This window comes from Sebastes umbrosus, chromosome 19 (genome assembly GCF_015220745.1).
Source record: "Sebastes umbrosus isolate fSebUmb1 chromosome 19, fSebUmb1.pri, whole genome shotgun sequence".
Taxonomy (NCBI): Eukaryota; Metazoa; Chordata; class Actinopteri; order Perciformes; family Sebastidae; genus Sebastes; species Sebastes umbrosus.
The window spans coordinates 6,717,208-6,734,331 of record NC_051287.1 but is presented as its reverse complement, the minus strand read 5'-3'; the positions used below and the strand labels follow the sequence as shown (position 1 = coordinate 6,734,331).

At 41.2% G+C, this 17,124-nt stretch overlaps 3 protein-coding genes, 1 long non-coding RNA gene and 1 pseudogene across 6 annotated transcripts; all 5 read left to right on the top strand.

Annotated features, from left to right (window-relative positions):
* The first annotated feature begins 6,721 nt into the window (after nucleotides 1–6,721).
* On the top strand, nucleotides 6,722–7,994 carry LOC119478384 (lysozyme C-like). Its single transcript, XM_037753099.1, has 4 exons — nucleotides 6,722–6,848; nucleotides 7,001–7,159; nucleotides 7,413–7,491; nucleotides 7,581–7,994. The coding sequence occupies exons 1-4, from the start codon at nucleotides 6,722–6,724 to the stop codon at nucleotides 7,645–7,647; spliced, it is 432 nt and encodes a 143-aa protein (XP_037609027.1). The 3' UTR covers nucleotides 7,648–7,994.
* A 531-nt stretch (nucleotides 7,995–8,525) lies between these two features.
* Nucleotides 8,526–9,874, top strand: LOC119478386 (lysozyme C-like). The gene is made up of 4 exons (XM_037753104.1): nucleotides 8,526–8,691; nucleotides 8,844–9,005; nucleotides 9,301–9,379; nucleotides 9,469–9,874. Exons 1-4 carry the CDS (start codon nucleotides 8,565–8,567, stop codon nucleotides 9,533–9,535), a joined length of 435 nt encoding a protein of 144 aa, XP_037609032.1. The 5' UTR covers nucleotides 8,526–8,564; the 3' UTR covers nucleotides 9,536–9,874.
* A 40-nt stretch (nucleotides 9,875–9,914) lies between these two features.
* On the top strand, nucleotides 9,915–11,761 carry LOC119478572 (annotated as a pseudogene).
* Nucleotides 11,762–12,295: 534 nt separating this feature from the next.
* On the top strand, nucleotides 12,296–15,174 carry LOC119478385 (lysozyme C-like). Of its 3 annotated transcripts, none has more exons than XM_037753103.1 (5): nucleotides 12,296–12,615; nucleotides 13,725–13,983; nucleotides 14,132–14,287; nucleotides 14,497–14,572; nucleotides 14,663–15,174. In XM_037753103.1, the coding sequence occupies exons 2-5, from the start codon at nucleotides 13,857–13,859 to the stop codon at nucleotides 14,727–14,729; spliced, it is 426 nt and encodes a 141-aa protein (XP_037609031.1). In that variant the 5' UTR covers nucleotides 12,296–12,615; nucleotides 13,725–13,856; the 3' UTR covers nucleotides 14,730–15,174. The 3 variants fall into 3 exon arrangements, with proteins under 3 accessions (XP_037609031.1, XP_037609029.1, XP_037609028.1); XM_037753101.1 differs by having other exon boundaries at nucleotides 13,653–13,983; XM_037753100.1 differs by lacking the exon at nucleotides 12,296–12,615 and having other exon boundaries at nucleotides 12,994–13,983.
* On the top strand, nucleotides 12,322–16,676 carry LOC119478387. Its single transcript, XR_005204435.1, has 2 exons — nucleotides 12,322–12,389; nucleotides 16,520–16,676. It is a non-coding gene; the product is annotated as an uncharacterized LOC119478387 (long non-coding RNA).
* Nucleotides 16,677–17,124: the final 448 nt, after the last annotated feature.

Genomic DNA, 17,124 nt, shown 5'->3' with positions numbered 1-17,124 from the left:
ATCAATCAGTTTAAAGGATGACTCAGACGTTCAGCAGGGAATGTCTCTCTCACACACACACTTACAAAATCTCTCTCCACAGATAAAGAAGAACAACCCAACAAACAGACAGTTTTAAGGTGTTTGTTTTAGAATATATCAGTGTTTACTTCACCATCTGTGATTAGCAGGACTGTTGGCTCACTAACCAATCACAGTCCGGCCTGGACGATGGCCAACAATGTCCTGATTTAGGAAAATAATGGATGAAGTTAAGCCAACTCCATTACTCTTGGGATGTCTCATGATTTAGCTCTCTGTCTGTTACCAAATCCCAAAAAACGAACTAAAAAAAAAGTTAAAACAAACAGTTATTTTAAAAAAAAGGACGTGAACATTGTGCTGATAAATTACAACACCCATGCCTGGATTAGCCGTGCGTCAGCTCATCCAGATGATCATATTGTTTTTTATGTTCATACGGTGTATGATGCGCGGAGCAAATACGCTGGCGTTGCACCGTTATGAATCTCCCAGAGAACCTGATATGGAGAGGGCAGAAAAAGAGTACCTGCAGCTTGTGAGAAGTGCCGGTACACATTAAAAAAAAATGATGTAAGCCAAGGTGTACTGCCTAACGGTGAGTACCGGCCCACTTCGAGCACCGATTCTGATCTCAACTACACACCTGTAAATTTTGTGACTGCATCTTGCACAGTTGGGATGCTATCGCGGTGACAAAATCGGTCCACAGACAGACAGACAGAAATATAAACACCTTGCAAAGTACTCAAAACCTCAGTTTTTGGTAGTTACCAGACAGCTTTAGGTGCATTACCATCAAGTATCTTGACATCTTGGACAGATAATGATCTGTCCAAGATGTCAAGATACTTGTAAATCTCATGGTGGCACTAGAGGACATCCCTAGAGCTGTGCCGACAGCGTGGTTAAAAATACAACCTTACCCTCACCCTTATGACTTAAGTTGTTGAGGATCATCTGAATGTATACTATTAAACAAGTGCCCCAATAGCTTCTGGGATGCTGAGTACCTGAGGATGCAATTCAAATTCAGATAAAAGAAGAAAGAAATCTTATTAGATTCACACAAAGATATAAATACTCATTCTTTTCATCAGTGGCACTATTTGTTCATTGATTCATCACCTGCACCTGTAAACTATTTTTTCAATCATCGTCATCAAATGTCAGAAAGGTAATAATTAGTGATTCAGGGTTAACGAGAGGTTCAAACGAGAAAATGAAAAAGATCATTCATCATTTGATGAAACAAGAAACTATCACACCCACTCAGTTCACGTCCCCAAAGAATAATTTTGCATATTATTTTCAGTCTCTCATTTTATTTTTAGTTCCACTTGTGAATATGTGTAACGTATGCCATGAGGTGTGCGCATTCAGACACAGGAGTCATGGCGGTTTTCTACGGCTGTTGGCTGAACTGCATACTAACATAGACTAAGAAACAAACATTTTATTTAGTCGTCACATACATACATTGATTTCTGCGTGTCTTTTGTATGCCATGTATCCTGTACTGACTGCAATGTAAACGTATCCACGTATAAATGCTACATGAAGAGTTGTAGTGACGAAGTATAAAAAGCGAGAAAGACCACTTACGGTGGGCGGATACGGATGGGCACAACAAACACCGGACTTTTAACCGGGAGACCAGAGTTCGAGATCGTTGTTGACCGGTGTTTCTGTTTCGTAAGTTACGTTAGTGACGTTTGCGTGATGATTGTCACGTTTTTTATTGACATTTGTGACGTGTTTTCTGCAGTTGTTTCTGTATGTGTTTTACTTAGTTTACTTACTTATTTTAAGCCCAACCATGACGTTTTCCCTTACCCTAACTAAGTGGTTTTCTTGCCTAAACCTAACTGTGTATGTTTGCATTGTGTACAAATGACACCGCTAAAATGTGTACTAATGACACGCGTAATGTCCGTGTAATGTCGTGGTAGTCATATGCCTTCCTGTGAGACCGGGTTGTATAAATAAAGTCACATTCTCACTTCCCCTACTCCCTGCATCCATCCACCAGATGCCCTCCGACCTTTCAAACCACAAAATGCGTTGTTTGTAACGTCCCTTTAGAACGACACATAAGCTTTTTCTGATCTGATGTTCCTATCAGCAGGACAAAAAAGGGCTTTTTCCTTATCTGAATCGGGGTTCTAAGTATATTTGTAGAGATAACTAAATGAGATGAGGTTAATGAAATTAGAGAGAAATCTATAATATAATATAAACAGCAGCTCAACAGGAAAAAGTATTTTCTTTGTTGCAGAAACATTTTAGAAATGCACAGCTGCGTCTGGAACCTGCTCCATCATTGTTTACACTGTTTTCAACATCTCCTCAGGCTCCCTCTCAGATGGATCCATTCTCGTCTCCCCACTCTGTGTGCAGCTTAATTGATCCGACTGCCTTCGCTCGGCCGGCTGATTAATTGCGCTCTCTGCCAGTGTTTCAGGTTTGAGATGAGACGGAGAGAGAGAGGAGAGAGAGCGAGGGCATTTTGATGAAGAGGAGTCTGAAAACACAGCGCGGCGAGAGAATAGAGAAAGTTAGTGCGGTAAATGGAGTTCAGGAACTCCATTATGAGTGTGATTACAGCTCCGTATGATAAAACGTCTCGGAATGGAACCAGCAGTGACGGGCAGCTCCTCTTCTCTTCTAACTTTGTGTAAAGTGTTGGTGTCATTAGACTCACTGGAGAACGAGATGAGCAACTCCCAAATAATACGTGATGAATTTGCTCTTCAATCTAAACACTTTGTACAGTGTTTGTCATTCAGCATTTGCACACACACATACTTCTCTACCTCTAAGTGCAAACTTCAAAGTCTTTGAAGTGTGGACCAGAAAAATTATCCTCACTTTCCAAAAATATTTTTCACTGTCTAAAATTTAATTTACTTTACAAAATGTCCTCAACCATTAAAACAGTCCCCACATGCCAAAAAATCTCCTCACTTTTCAAAAATGTCAGCACTTTTTAAAAATGTGCTTTTCAAAGATGTCCCAGCATGCCAAAAATGTCTTCTCTTCTTGAGAATGATTATACTTTCCACAAATATCCTGGGTTTGCAAGAATGTCCTTATCACTCAAAGTGTCCTCATTCTTCAAAAGTCTTCTTTGTCATCAAAAATGTCCTTACTTTTTAAATAATGGCCCCACATGCCAAAAATGTCTTCTCTTTTTGAAAATGATTTTAACTTTCCAAAAATGTCCTCGTTCCCCAAAATGTACTTATTCTTCAAAAATGTTCTTTGTCATTAAAAAATGTCTTCACTTTTTAAAAACGATCTCCCCCACATGCCAAAAATGTCATCTATTCTTGAAAATGATTTTACTTTAAGACATTCTTGCAAAGGCAGGACAAATGTCCTGCCTTTGCAAGAATGTCCTTATCACTCAAGATGTCCTCATTCTTCAAAAATGTTTTATATCATCAAAAATGTCCTCACTTTTTAAATAATGGCCCCAAATGCCAAAAATGTCTTCTCTTTTTGAAAAGGATTTTACTTTACACAAATGTCCTCCCTTTCCAAAAATGTCCTCGTTCCCCAAATTGTCCTTATTCTTCAAAAATGTTCTTTGTCATTAAAAAATGTCTTCACTTTTTAAAAACGATGTCCCCCAAATGCCAAAAATGTCTTCTCTTTTTGAAAATGATTTTACTTTACAAAAATGTCCTCGTTCCCCAAAATGTCCTTATTCTTCAAAAATGTTTTCTCTTCTTGAAAATGATTTTACTTTACACAAATGTCCTGCCTTTGCAAGAATGTCCTTATCACTCAAGATGTCCTCATTCTTCAAAAAAGTTTTATGTCATCAAAAATGTCCTCACTTTTTAAAAACGATGTCCCCCACATGCCAAAAATGTCTTCTCTTTTTGAAAATAATTTTACTTTTCACAAATGTCATACCTTTCCAAAAATGTCCTCATTCCCCAAAATGTCCTTAAAATTTCAAAAATGTTCTTTGTCATCAAAAATGTCCTCACTTTTTTCAATAAAAAAAAATGGCCCCACATGCCAAAAAACATTTCCTCAATTTCAAAAATATTCACAGTCTCCAATTTCATTGTCATTGTCTAAAAATGTCTTAAACAAATGTCCTAACTTTCAAGGTCTAAAACAAATTCTCATAAAGCTGCAGTTCCTCTAATGGCCACTGGATGCTGGTCCAAGAAAACTGACTGAAAACCTGCAACTTTGCTCTACAAATACAAAATCAATACAGCTTTTACACAACCAGTTCAGCTCCCCGGAGATCATTTATATTCTTCTAATGTGAGTCTGAGGGGAGATTTTTAGTGCAATCCCCCCCAAAGTGACCAAAAGCAACACTGAATTTATCCTGCTAATAACTACTATCAGTGCAGTCTCAGACTGACGTGGCTCGATGCCACAGAACCAACTAGAAACACATAAAGAGACTTACTGATAACTGTGCACAATTCATGTCAAAACAGAATTGTGTTCCTGTTCTGCAGACAGACTTCACAAGAAATGCTTTGTATATTTTATCATGTTTCTTCAGTATGCTGTTTGTTTTGACTGTCGGCCAGCTTGAGCAAACATTATGAAACGGCGAAGTTTCCACTTTTCTCTCAGTATCAGTCTGAGGCACCGTGGTTCGGCTTTCAGCAGCAGATTTGTTTCAAGATATATTTTGCCATAACAACCTGATAAAACAATGTGCTACATCATGAAAATAGTAGTTTAGATTAAAGGACCATTCTGGTGTTTTTGTGCATGCTTAGCCCCATGTACTATAAATCCTATTAACTTCAGTTTTTAGGGAGATTTAAAGGTAGCAATTGGATTCACTTCATTTCTATGAAAATCAACCTGCAGTCTTGAGACTTTGCTGCAGAGAGATAAACCATGATCATCTTAATTCAGGGTGCTAGTAGGTGACGCTATGGGTATGATTCAAAATTGGCCTGCAGATGTCTTCCGGCCGGGACGCCGGTCAAACGTGTGAAATTTGGAAAAGATCTGACCATCTGGAGTCGAGTTACAAAGGTGTATTTTTTCATGCCAAGTCATCGAAATTTGGCACTGCCGATCTTCACAAGGACACATCATCAAGGTCTTGAGGCTTTTCTGACAAATTTTGAGATGGATCTGATTAATAGGTAGGTGGCGCTGTGTCTATGAGATAAAAAATGTGCATATGGAAGTCCTCAGGCCAAGACTCTAATCAGAAATTTGGATCAGATTGGGTAATGTACGCCGACATTACAACAACTTCGTGGACTACTGGTAGATTCGATGAATAACTTCCATTTGATGTTCCTCGCTGAGCAGACCAACCTCCGTCTATCATGTTCACTGTTGTGCACACTTTGCTCCTACTGGGTTGTGCAGCCAACATTGGCAGATTGTGAAACATGCATGTGCAAACAACATGAACATGTAGGCTTTATTGCCAAATTCACCAGACGCACATCATCAACACATCCGGTTTGGAGAGACACAAGCAATCACCTGTGACACCACAAGCAAGCATTGTATCTATGGGGAATGTGAGGAATGCAGCAAGAATACCTTTACACACTCACACGCCACTACAGCTCCTAGCTTCAGTGGGCCACTGTGGACAAAGAGCACAAAAATGCATCCTCGAAGCATCCTCACTGTGAAAAAAGAACTTGAATCCTCCCAAGAAGAGCTGGAAATGTTTGCCCTGTAGCTCCAGAAATTCAGGCGCCATCTCTATAACATCAGGTATATGCTTTCTCACGGGCCCTGAGGCTGAACCTTCCTGCAAATGAATTTGCAGTCCATATTGACCTCTCAGAGAACTAGAGCTACAAGTACAGTGCTGAAGTACAACCTGTCCATTTTGGTGCATCACACAAACAGGCCACTGAAATTTTCAAGAAGGGGTTTACAAGAGGAAACTTGAACTACTTTGAGCCAACCATGACAAAGGTACCCCAGATGGTGTGGGTGGCACATTGAAGAGGAGGGCCACCAGGCTTGTCAGCCAAGGAGTTGATATCCCCATAGCATTGTCCCGGTACCAAGCTCTGAGTGAGGGACAAGCAAAGGTGAAATTGTGTTACATTGAGGAGCAAGCTGTGGAGGGTGCAGTGAAAAATCCATTGGCATGACTTTCAGTGATGAGTTAGACCACATAGGTCAAATGTGGTCAAATGCGATCCGCCACAGTTTCATATTTTTACACTATTCAACCGGTGGGGTCCGTGCAGTCTACCCGGGGGATTCAACTCGACAGGTCATAGACAGCCACTAGGTGTGGATCCCCTTGTGGGATCTCTCGCGGATACGCCACGGCTGGTTCTTGGCTTGGAAAGGGCCGGGGTGCAGGTGACTGATTGATTTTTACGTGTAAGAAGTTACAAACTGTCCCTTCAAATTGTTATTTGCAGATGAATTTGTGCCAGAGCTCCACCTGGACGTCACTTTGTCCTTCAAATCAGACTTTCTTATCACAGTGAAAACACTCCGCCTTAAACAAACCCGCTCAAAGTGCAAAGATAATACCCTCATTGTGAAAAGTCAAATCCACACCTCTTTCAACCGCTTCGTTGGAATTGGACGAAATTCAAAGAAAACAAGGAGTTAGTGTGAAACAAAGCAGCATCAGTGCTTTCAGCTGAACTTCTCGACTATATAAAGGACATTAAGCAGCAGTTATGGAAACATTCGGTCCAGCAGACAGTCCATCATGAGGAGTCTGGTGTTTCTGCTTTTGGTGGCTGTGGCCAGCGCTAAGGTCTACGAGAGGTGTGAATGGGCCCGAGTGCTGAAGGCTAATGGGATGGACGGTTACCATGGCATCAGCCTGGCTAACTGTGAGTATTAGCCCATGAAATATAACTTCAGTTTTAAGGACTATACCAGCCTACTCATTACTTTTCATGTAGTGAAGTTGGCTGGCTGTTACCCAATGGGTTTCAATGCCCAACGTTGACCTTTCAGCGAGTCTGTTCTGTTTCCTCTCCAGGGGTTTGTCTGAGCAAGTGGGAGTCAAGTTACAGTACCAGAGCCACCAACTACAACACCGACGGATCAACTGACTACGGCATCTTCCAGATCAACAGCCGCTGGTGGTGTAACAACGGTCAAACCACCACATCGAATGCATGCAACATCCGGTGCAGCGGTCAGTGATGAACCACCACACTTAAAACTTTAACTAAAAAAGGAGTGGATGTTGAAGTACATAGGATTTATTGTTTTACTTTTACCGTGGTATCAAATTGATATTGAGAATCGTGGAATTTCACTGGTATTGGTATCGACTACTCAATTTCTGATATCCTGAAAAGTTAGTCCAGTGCCCTGCTCATTATGTAGCACATGCAGTTACATTAATGTCCATTTTTTAATACAGATTTCTCTTTTTTTTTTCGCAGCGCTTCTGACCGACGATGTGAGGGTGGCGATCAATTGTGCCAAGCGCGTCGTTAGGGATCCCAACGGCATCGGTGCCTGGTAAGATCTGATCATGTGACTGAGATGTGTTCACTACACAAACCTTCAAAATGTGGAGAGATAGGTGATGTCCTTCTTTCTGGTTTCAGGGTGGCCTGGCGCAATCACTGCCGGGGCCGCGACCTCAGCTCCTATGTGGCAGGATGTGGTGTTTAACCAACACTAGTGGAACCAGGTCGCTGTAATCGACATAAAAGTCTCCCATCTTCAGCTGCAGTGGATTAAAACGTTTCTACTGTATGTATGTTTGATCTGACAGGAGTAAAAGCTACAGCCGATTCTTTTCAAATCAAGACAATTCAAATCTTTACTTTCAATGTGTTTGGTTTATAACTTTACGTGATGCAACACATCTAATCGGTGAAGAGAAATGTGGAGATTTCAGCTTGTATCTGTTGTTGTGTTTCATTTTAAAAACCAGATTAAATTGTTGATTTCCGCTAATGACAGTTGTTAAATTAACATGAATGTTCAAACAATAAAGAGCTATTTGAGGTCATTGTGTTTTTCATGTCTGTCCCCGTTTTTTGGAGGTGTGAGGACAAACTTGCGCACAGATGGACGCAAGTACTTTGCTACTTACACAACGTGGCAGCTGGGCGTGAAAATGACAACTGTGTCGGTCTAAAACAAGCTATGACAGTTGCGTCGCTTTTTGCACCAGGTGTGAGAAAGGGCCCAAAGACTGCTGGCCATCAAACATGGATGTGAACAAACTTAAGACTTTTGGTAACACAAATACGGAGAGTAAACATTACTTCAAGTCAGGTTGGACACTTTGACCGAGAATAATTTGTCAAGTGTTAAATTGTTATTTGCAGATGAATTTGTGCCAGAGCTCCACCTGGACGTCACTTTGTCCTTCAAAGCAGACTTTCTTATCACAGTGAACACACTCCGCCTTAAACAAACCTGCCTGAAGTTCAAAGACAAAAACCCTGGTTGTAATTCAAAAGAAAACAAGGAGTTAGTGTGAAACAAAGCAGCCTCAGCAGTTTCAGCTGAACTTCTCGACTATATAAAGGACATTAAGCAGCAGCTGAGGAAACATTCGGTCCAGCAGACAGTCCATCATGAGGAGTCTGGTGTTTCTGCTTTTGGTGGCTGTGGCCAGCGCTAAGGTCTACCAGCGCTGTGAATGGGCCCGAGTGCTGAAGGCTAATGGGATGGACGGTTACCATGGCATCAGCCTGGCGAACTGTGAGTATTAGCCAATGGAATATAACTTCAGTTTTAAGGACTATACCAGCCTACTCATTACTTTTCATGTAGTGAAGTTGGCTGGCTGTTACCAAATGGGTTTCAATGCCCAACGTTGACCTTTCAACGAGTCTGTTCTGTTTCCTCTGCAGGGGTTTGTCTGAGCAAGTGGGAGTCAGATTACAATACCGGAGCCATCAACAACTACAACAGCGACGGATCATTTGACTACGGCATCTTCCAGATCAACAGCCGCTATTGGTGTAACAACGGTCAAACCCCCACATCGAACGGATGCAACATCCGGTGCAGCGGTCAGTGATGAACCACCACACCCAAAACTTTAACTACACAGGGACATTTTATATATCTATTTCATTACTTGCCATGTAATAAAGGAGTGGATGTTGAAGTACATAGGATTTATTGTTTTACTTTTACCGTGGTGTCAAATTGATATTGAGAATCGTGGAATTTCACTGGTATTGGTATCGACTACTAAATTTCTGGTATCGTGAAAAGTTAGTCCAGTGCCCTGCTCATTATGTAGCACATGCAGTTACATTAATGTCCAGTTTTTAAATACAGATTTCTCTTTTTTTTTCATAGAGCTTCTGACCGACGATGTGAGTGTGGCGATCAATTGTGCCAAGCGCGTCGTTAGGGATCCCAACGGCATCGGAGCCTGGTAAGATCTGATCATGTGACTGCGATGTGTTCACTGCACGAACCTTCAAAATGTGGAGAGATGGGTGATGTCCTTCTTTCTGGTTTCAGGGTGGCTTGGCGCCGTCACTGCGAGGGCCGTGACCTCAGCTCCTTTGTGGCAGGATGTGGTGTTTAACCAACGCCAGTGGAACCAGGTCGCTGTAATCGGCATAAAAATCTCCCATCTTCAGCTGCAGTGGATTAAAACGTTTCTACTGTATGTATGTTTGACCTGACAGAAGTAAAAGCTACAGACAATTCTTTTCAAATCAAGACAATTCAAATCTTTACTTTCAATGTGTTTGGTTTATAACTTTACGTGATGCAACACATCTAATCGGTGAAGAGAAATGTGGAGATTTCAGCATGTATCTGTTGTTGTGTTTCATTTTAAAAACCAGATTAAAATTTTGATTTCCGCTAATGACAAGTGTTAAATTAACATGAATGTTCAAACAATAAAAAGCTATTTGAGTTAATTGTCTTCTTCATGTCTGTCCTCGTCTTTTGGAGGTATGAGGACAAACTTGCGCACAGATGGACGCAAGTACTTTGCTACTTACACAAGGTGGCAGCTGGGCGTGAAAATGAAAACTGTGTCGGTCTAAAACAAGCTATGACAGTTGCGTCGCTTTTTGCACCAGGTGTGAGCCTGAAGACTGCTGGCCATTAAACATGGATGTGAACAAACTTAAGATTTTTGGTAACACAAATACGGAGAGTAAACATTACTTCAAGTCAGGTTGGACACTTAGACACCTGGACTTCACTTTGTCCTTCAAAGCAGTCTTTTTTATCACAGTGAACACACTCCTGATCAAAGTTCAAAGACAAAAAAAACCCTGATTGTGAAAAAGTGGAATCTCCACCTCTTACAACAGCTTTGTTTGAATTGGATGAAATTCAAAGAAAACAAGGTGTAAGCAGCCAGAGATGTTTCAGCTGAACTTCTCGACTATAAAAGGACATTTAGCAGCATCTGTGGAATCATTCAGTCCAGCAGACAGTCAATCATGAGGAGTCTGGTGTTTCTGCTTTTGGTGGCTGTGGCCAGCGCTAAGGTCTACGAGAGGTGTGAATTGGCCCGAGTGCTGAAGGCTAATGGGATGGATGGTTACCGTGGCCACAGCCTGGCTAACTGTGAGTATTAACCCATGAAATATAACTTCAGTTTTAAGGACTATACCAGCCTACTCATTACTTTTCATGGAGTGAAGTTGGCTGGCTGTTACCAAATGGGTTTCAATGCCCAACGTTGACCTTTCAGCGAGTCTGTTCTGTTTCCTCTCCAGGGGTTTGTCTGAGCAGGTGGGAGTCAAATTACAATACCAGAGCCGTCAACAACAGAAACCCCAACGGATCAACTGACTACGGCATCTTCCAGATCAACAGCCGCTATTGGTGTAACAACGGTGGAACCTCCTTATCGAACGGATGCAACATCCAGTGCAGCGGTCAGTGATGAACCACCACACCCAAAACTTTAACTACACAGGGACATTTTATATATCTATTTCATTACTTGCCATGTAATAAAGGAGTGGATGTTAGAGTACATGGGATTTAGTGTTTTACTAGTCCAGTGCCCTTCTCATTATGTAGCACGTGCAGTTACATTAATGTCGAGTTTTTAAATACAGATTTCTCTTTTTTTTTCACAGAGCTTCTGACCGATGATCTGACTGTGGCGATCAATTGTGCCAAGCGCGTCGTTAGGGATCGCAACGGAATCGGAGCCTGGTAAGATCTGATCATGTGACTGAGATGTGTTCACTACACAAACCTTCAAAATGTGGAGAGATGGGTGATGTAACCCTCTGTCTGGTTTCAGGGTGGCCTGGCGCGATCACTGCCAGGGCCGCGACCTCAGCTCCTATGTGGCAGGATGTGGTGTTTAACCAACGCCAGTGGAACCAGGTCGCTGTAATCGACATTACAGTCTCCCATCTTCAGCTGCAGTGGATTAAAACGTTTCTACTGTATGTATGTTTGACCTGACAGGAGTAAAAGCTACAGACGATTCTTTTCAAATCAAGACAATCCAAATCTTTACTTTCAAAGTATTTAGTTTACATGATGTAACACATCTAAACAAAGAGAAATGTGGAGATTTCAGCTTGTATCTTTTGTTGTGTTTCATTTCAAAACTAGATTAAAATGTAATTCGCGGAAATGTTTCCGCGAATGACAGTCCACTAAATTCACATGAATGTTAAAACAATAAAGAGCTATTTCAGGTCATTTCTTCATGTCTTTTTTCATGTCTGTCCTCATCTTTTGGAGGTGTGAGGACAAAAGTTTAAATTGATCTACTGCTCCTAAAAAGTCTGTGCATGTTGCAGTAAAAAAGAAAACAAACTAACATTTGGCCTGTTTTTTATTTATTTAATTGATTTCCTACAATAAATATATACATACATTTACATGAAGCAAGCATATTTGCCCACTCCCATGCTGATAAGATTATTAAATACTTGACAGATCTCCCTTTAAGGTACATTTTGAACAGATAAAAAATGTGATTAATTTGAGATTAATTGCGATTAACTATTTTTAACCTATTGACAGTCCTTTGTCATGATATCAGTCTCCTATTCAGTTTTACCCGTGTTATCCTGTGTGTATGTGTGTGTGTGTGTGTGTGTGTGTGTGTGTGTGTACGTGGGCGTGGCTACTCCTGAGCTTCTGTGGCTGGCTCACCTGGGCATCATCAACTAATCAACCACTGCAGTACATCAACCCTGGCTTTCCTCCTCTCAGTCTTCCTCAGATCCTTCCATCCACTGTGGTATCTAACCTCCTCAGGTCAACTAGTCTATAGTTTTTTTCCCCTGAAGTTATTCTTGTGTTAACGCTGTTTTTCCCTCATGCTCAGATTCAGCTCATCTGCCAGCCACCTCGCTCTGTTTATCAGCCACCTCTTCTGTTTTGTTGCTCACTTCTTATAGCCCAATTAAGTTGATATTCCCTCCCTCACACAGTAGAACACGGTTCCCCTTTCTGACTTACATTTTACACATTCATCTCGATGATAACTACTGATAGATGCGATGCAGAGGGGGTCATGTATGTGCATGTAATTCACTTGTACTGTGCTGCTGGTGTGAGTCTCCGGGCCTTGTGATAAATGGACTTTCAGTTGTCATTGACCCGCTCACAGATCACATGACACAGTTTCTCACCTGGAACAGTAACAAAACTCCAAATTAACCTCAGGTCAGTGAAACAGAAATGTCCATCTGTAGACACTTGGCAGGAACACAACATCTGTGGAGTTTATCATTTATTATAAATTCCTTGGACTAACTGATAACAAATTGAAGTCACTGGAACAAACAGAAAGTTATTCTATCATTAGGGTGAAGGAAAAGGGAGCGGCAGCTTCTGCCTGTTTGATTTCCCCTAAAAATACATTCAAGCAATTTGTTTTGATGGAACCAATCAGATGTGGTATCCAAAAATAACCGAAATCTGATTACACACACAAACACACGATGGTATTGTTGTAATGGGTTTTTATAACCCCTAACCCTATCCCTAATGCTGCTTTAATTAATATTTGTATATTAATAATGGATGAAATTACTTATGTATGTGAAATGGGCTGCTCATGGTGACAAACACAGATAATTCTGCTCTGCAGTTCCTCTCAGTTTTACAGTGTTTCAGCGTTTTTTCAACTTTTCGTTTCATGGTCTGCAATTTTAGTGTTTTGGTTCACTCTCACCGCTCTCATCGTGTAATTTGATATAGTGATAAACCTTCTGTACACTACCTGTTCAGCGCCAAACAGCAGACAGACACAGTTAGCTGATGAACACAGTGGAACATTTAGCAGCTAAAGAGACAGATATTTCCCTCTGGACCAAAAACAAAGCTGTCAGTGTTGTCTCACAGAGCCTTACCACTGCCACCAAGTGGACAAAAATTCAATTAATGCAGGTTTAAAGCAAGCTGCAACTTCCAGTGCTGGAAAATGAAGCCAACGCAGAAGTGCTAAAAACTGCAGTTCCTCAAACGGCCATTTGAGGCGCGACAGAGGTCAGCTTGGAAAAGCCAACCGTGAATTTTAAAGCACCCGTTGCCCGGACCTCGCCGCTGACGGGGGCCGTGGAGTTCTCGCTGGGGACAGGATTCTCGGGGCGACTGTCAACCTGGGCGGACTGTCTGCGATCCCCTCGTGGGACCTCTCGGAGGTGCGCCGCGACTGGTTCATGGCTTGGTCCTTCAAAGCAGTATTTTTTTTATCACAGTGAACACACTCCTGATCAAAGTTCAAAGACAAAAACCCTGTGAAAAAGTGGAATCTCCACCTCTTTCAACAGCTTTGTTGGATTGGACGAAATTCAAAGAAAACAAGGTATAAGCAGCCAGAGCTGTTTCAGCTGAACTTCTTGACTATATAAAGGACATTTAGCAGCAGCTGTGGAAACATTCGGTCCAGCAGACAGTCCATCATGAGGAATCTGGTGTTTCTGCTTTTGGTGGCTGTGGCCAGCGCTAAGGTCTACGAGAGGTGTGAATTGGCTCGAGTGCTGAAGGCTAATGGGATGGACGGTTACTATGGCACCACCGTGGCTGACTGTGAGTATTAGCCCATCTTAACTTCAGTTTTAAGGACTATACCAGCCTACTCATTACTTTTCATGTAGTGAAGTTGGCTGGCTGTTACCCAATGGGTTTCAATGCCCAACGTTGACCTTTCAGCGAGTCTGTTCTGTTTCCTCTGCAGGGGTTTGTCTGAGCAAGTGGGAGTCAAATTACAATACCAGAGCCTACAACTACATCAAAGGCGACGGATCATCTGACTACGGCATCTTCCAGATCAACAGCCGCTATTGGTGTCACGACGGTCCCACATCGAAGGGATGCGGCTACCATTGCCCCGGTCAGTGATGAACCACCACACTTAAAACTTTAACTACACAGGGACATTTTATATATATCTATTTCATTACTTGCCATGTAATAAAGGAGTGGATGTTAGAGTACATGGGATTTAGTGTTTTATTAGTCCAGTGCCCTGCTCATTATGTAGCACGTGCAGTTACATTAATGTCCAGTTTTTAAATACAGATTTCTCTTTTTTTTTCACAGAGCTTCTGACCGATGATCTGATTGAGTCGATGTATTGTGCCAAGCGCATCGTTAGGGATTGGGGAATCAGAACCTGGTAAGATCTGATCATGTGACTGAGATGTGTTCACCACAAAAACCCCTTAAAATGTGGAGAGATGGGTGATGTCCTTCTTTCTGGTTTCAGGGTGGCTTGGCGCCGTCACTGCGAGGGCCGTGACCTCAGCTCCTTTGTGGAAGGATGTGGTCTTTAACCAACGCCAGTGGAACCAAGTCGCTGTAATCGACATAAAAGTCTCCAATCTTCAGCTGCAGTGGATTAAAACGTTTCTACTGTATGTATGTTTGACCTGACAGGAGTAAAAGCTACAGACGATTCTTTTCAAATCAAGACAATCCAAATCTTTACTTTCAATGTATTTAGTTTATATGATGTAACACATCTAATCAGTGAAGAGAAATGTGGAGATTTCAGCCTGTATCTGTTGTTGTGTTTCATTTCAAAACTAGATAAAAATGTTGATTTCCGCGAATGACAGTTGTTAAATTCACATGAATGTTCAAACAATAAAGAGCTATTTCAGGTCATTTCTTCATGTCTGTCCTCATCTTTTGGAGGTGTGAGAACAAAAGTTTAAATTGATCTACTGCTTCTAAAAAGTCTGTGCATGTTGCAGTAAAAAAGAAAACAAACTCTAACATTGGGCCTCATTTTTTTTTTTTTACCTTTTATTCAGAAAGGTAATCTTATTGAGACACAAAGTTACAGACAGACAGGACATTCATACAAAGACAAAATATAAGAAACCACTTGTACGAACAGATTTGTTCTTAAGAAACTGGTTAACTGGTTGCATTCACCAATTTTCTCTTACGTCCAAATGATTAAATTCTTGAGTGTATCAGACCTGTCTAAGAGTCTTGTACAGATAGTTTGCCTCTCCACAGGAAAAACACTTATGTTATGTTACCTAAATCAACTAATGAATAAATAAGGAATGCATATAAACACATCGTCATCTTGCCAATGTACTCAGAGGTTCGACAATGTTTTTTGTTTCTTTTATTTAGGATTTGATTAGCATATTTTGTAGGGTTGTCAAAGTTAACGTGATAACACCTGAACGCAAATTTGTTTTAACGCCACTAATTTCTTTAACGCATTAACTCAATTGGCAATTTTTAAGTTGTAACGGGCTCAGTTTTAAAGCTAGAGTGAAGATACTGGCATCACATGAAACTATGTACTTGGTACCAACCATGTCATACTAGCTTGTCAAGAAGGAGGCCAAATAACGCTGCAAAGTCATGCTAAATTTTGTCAAGGAAAAACTGGCATGGCCATTTTCAAAGGGGTCCCTTGACCTCTGACCTCAAGCTATGTGAATGTTAAAGGGTTCTATAAGTTCCCACGAGTCTCCCCTTAACAAACATGCCCACTTTATGATAATCACATGCAGTTTGGGGCAAGTCATAGTCAAGTCAGCACACTGACACACTGACAGCTGTTGTTGCCTGTTGGGCTTGAGTTTGTTATAATTTGAGCATATTTGTTATGCTAAATGCAGTACCTGTGAGGGTTTCTGGACAATATCTGCCATTGTTTTGTGTTGTTAATTGATTTCCAATAATAAATATATACATACATTTGCATAAATCAGCAGATAAGAGTATTAAATATTTGAAAAATCTCACTTTAAGGTACATTTTGCACAGATAAAAAATGTACGATTAACTATTTTAATCGATTGACAGCCCTATGTCATAATGCCCCGTGTTTCCCTGTGTGTGTGTGTGTGTGTGTGTGTGTGTGTGTATCTAACCTCTTCAGGCCAACTAGTCTCTAGTTTTTTTACCCTGAAGTTATTCTTGTGTTAACGCTGTTCCCTCGTGCTCAGATTCAGCTCATCTGCCAGCCACCTCGCTCTGTTCATCAGCCACCTCTTCTGTTTTGTTGATCACTTCTTATGAGCCAATATTCACTCCCTCACACTCCAAAGTCAAGAGTTTGTACACTCTTCACTCCCAAAGGCAGTAAAACAAGGTTCCCCTTTCTGAGCTACATTTTACACATTCATCTCGATGATAACTACTGATAGATGCGATGCAGAGGGGGTCATGTATGTGCATGTAATCCACTTGTACTGTGCTGCTGGTGTGAGTCTCCGGGCCTTGTGATAAATGGACTTTCAGTTGTCATTGACCCGCTCACAGATCACATGACACAGTTTCTCACCTGGAACAGTAACAAAACTCCAAATTAACCTCAGGTCAGTGAAACAGAAATGTCCATCTGTAGACACTTGGCAGGAACACAACATCTGTGGAGTTTATCATTTATTATAAATTCCTTAAATGATAACAAATTGAAGTCACGTGATGTGTTGAGATGTGCTTTCAGTGTCTGGAACAAACAGGAAGTTGTTCTATCATAAGGGTGAAGGAAAAGGGTGCGGCAGCTTCTGCTTGTTTGTTTCCCCCTAAAAACACATTTAAGCAATTTGTTTTGATGCAACCAATCAGATGTGGCATCCAAAAATAACCGAATTCTGATTACACACACAAACACACGTTTGTCTTGATGAAATGGATTTTCTAACCCCTAACCCTATCCCTAAAGCTGCTCTAATTAATATTTGTATATTAATA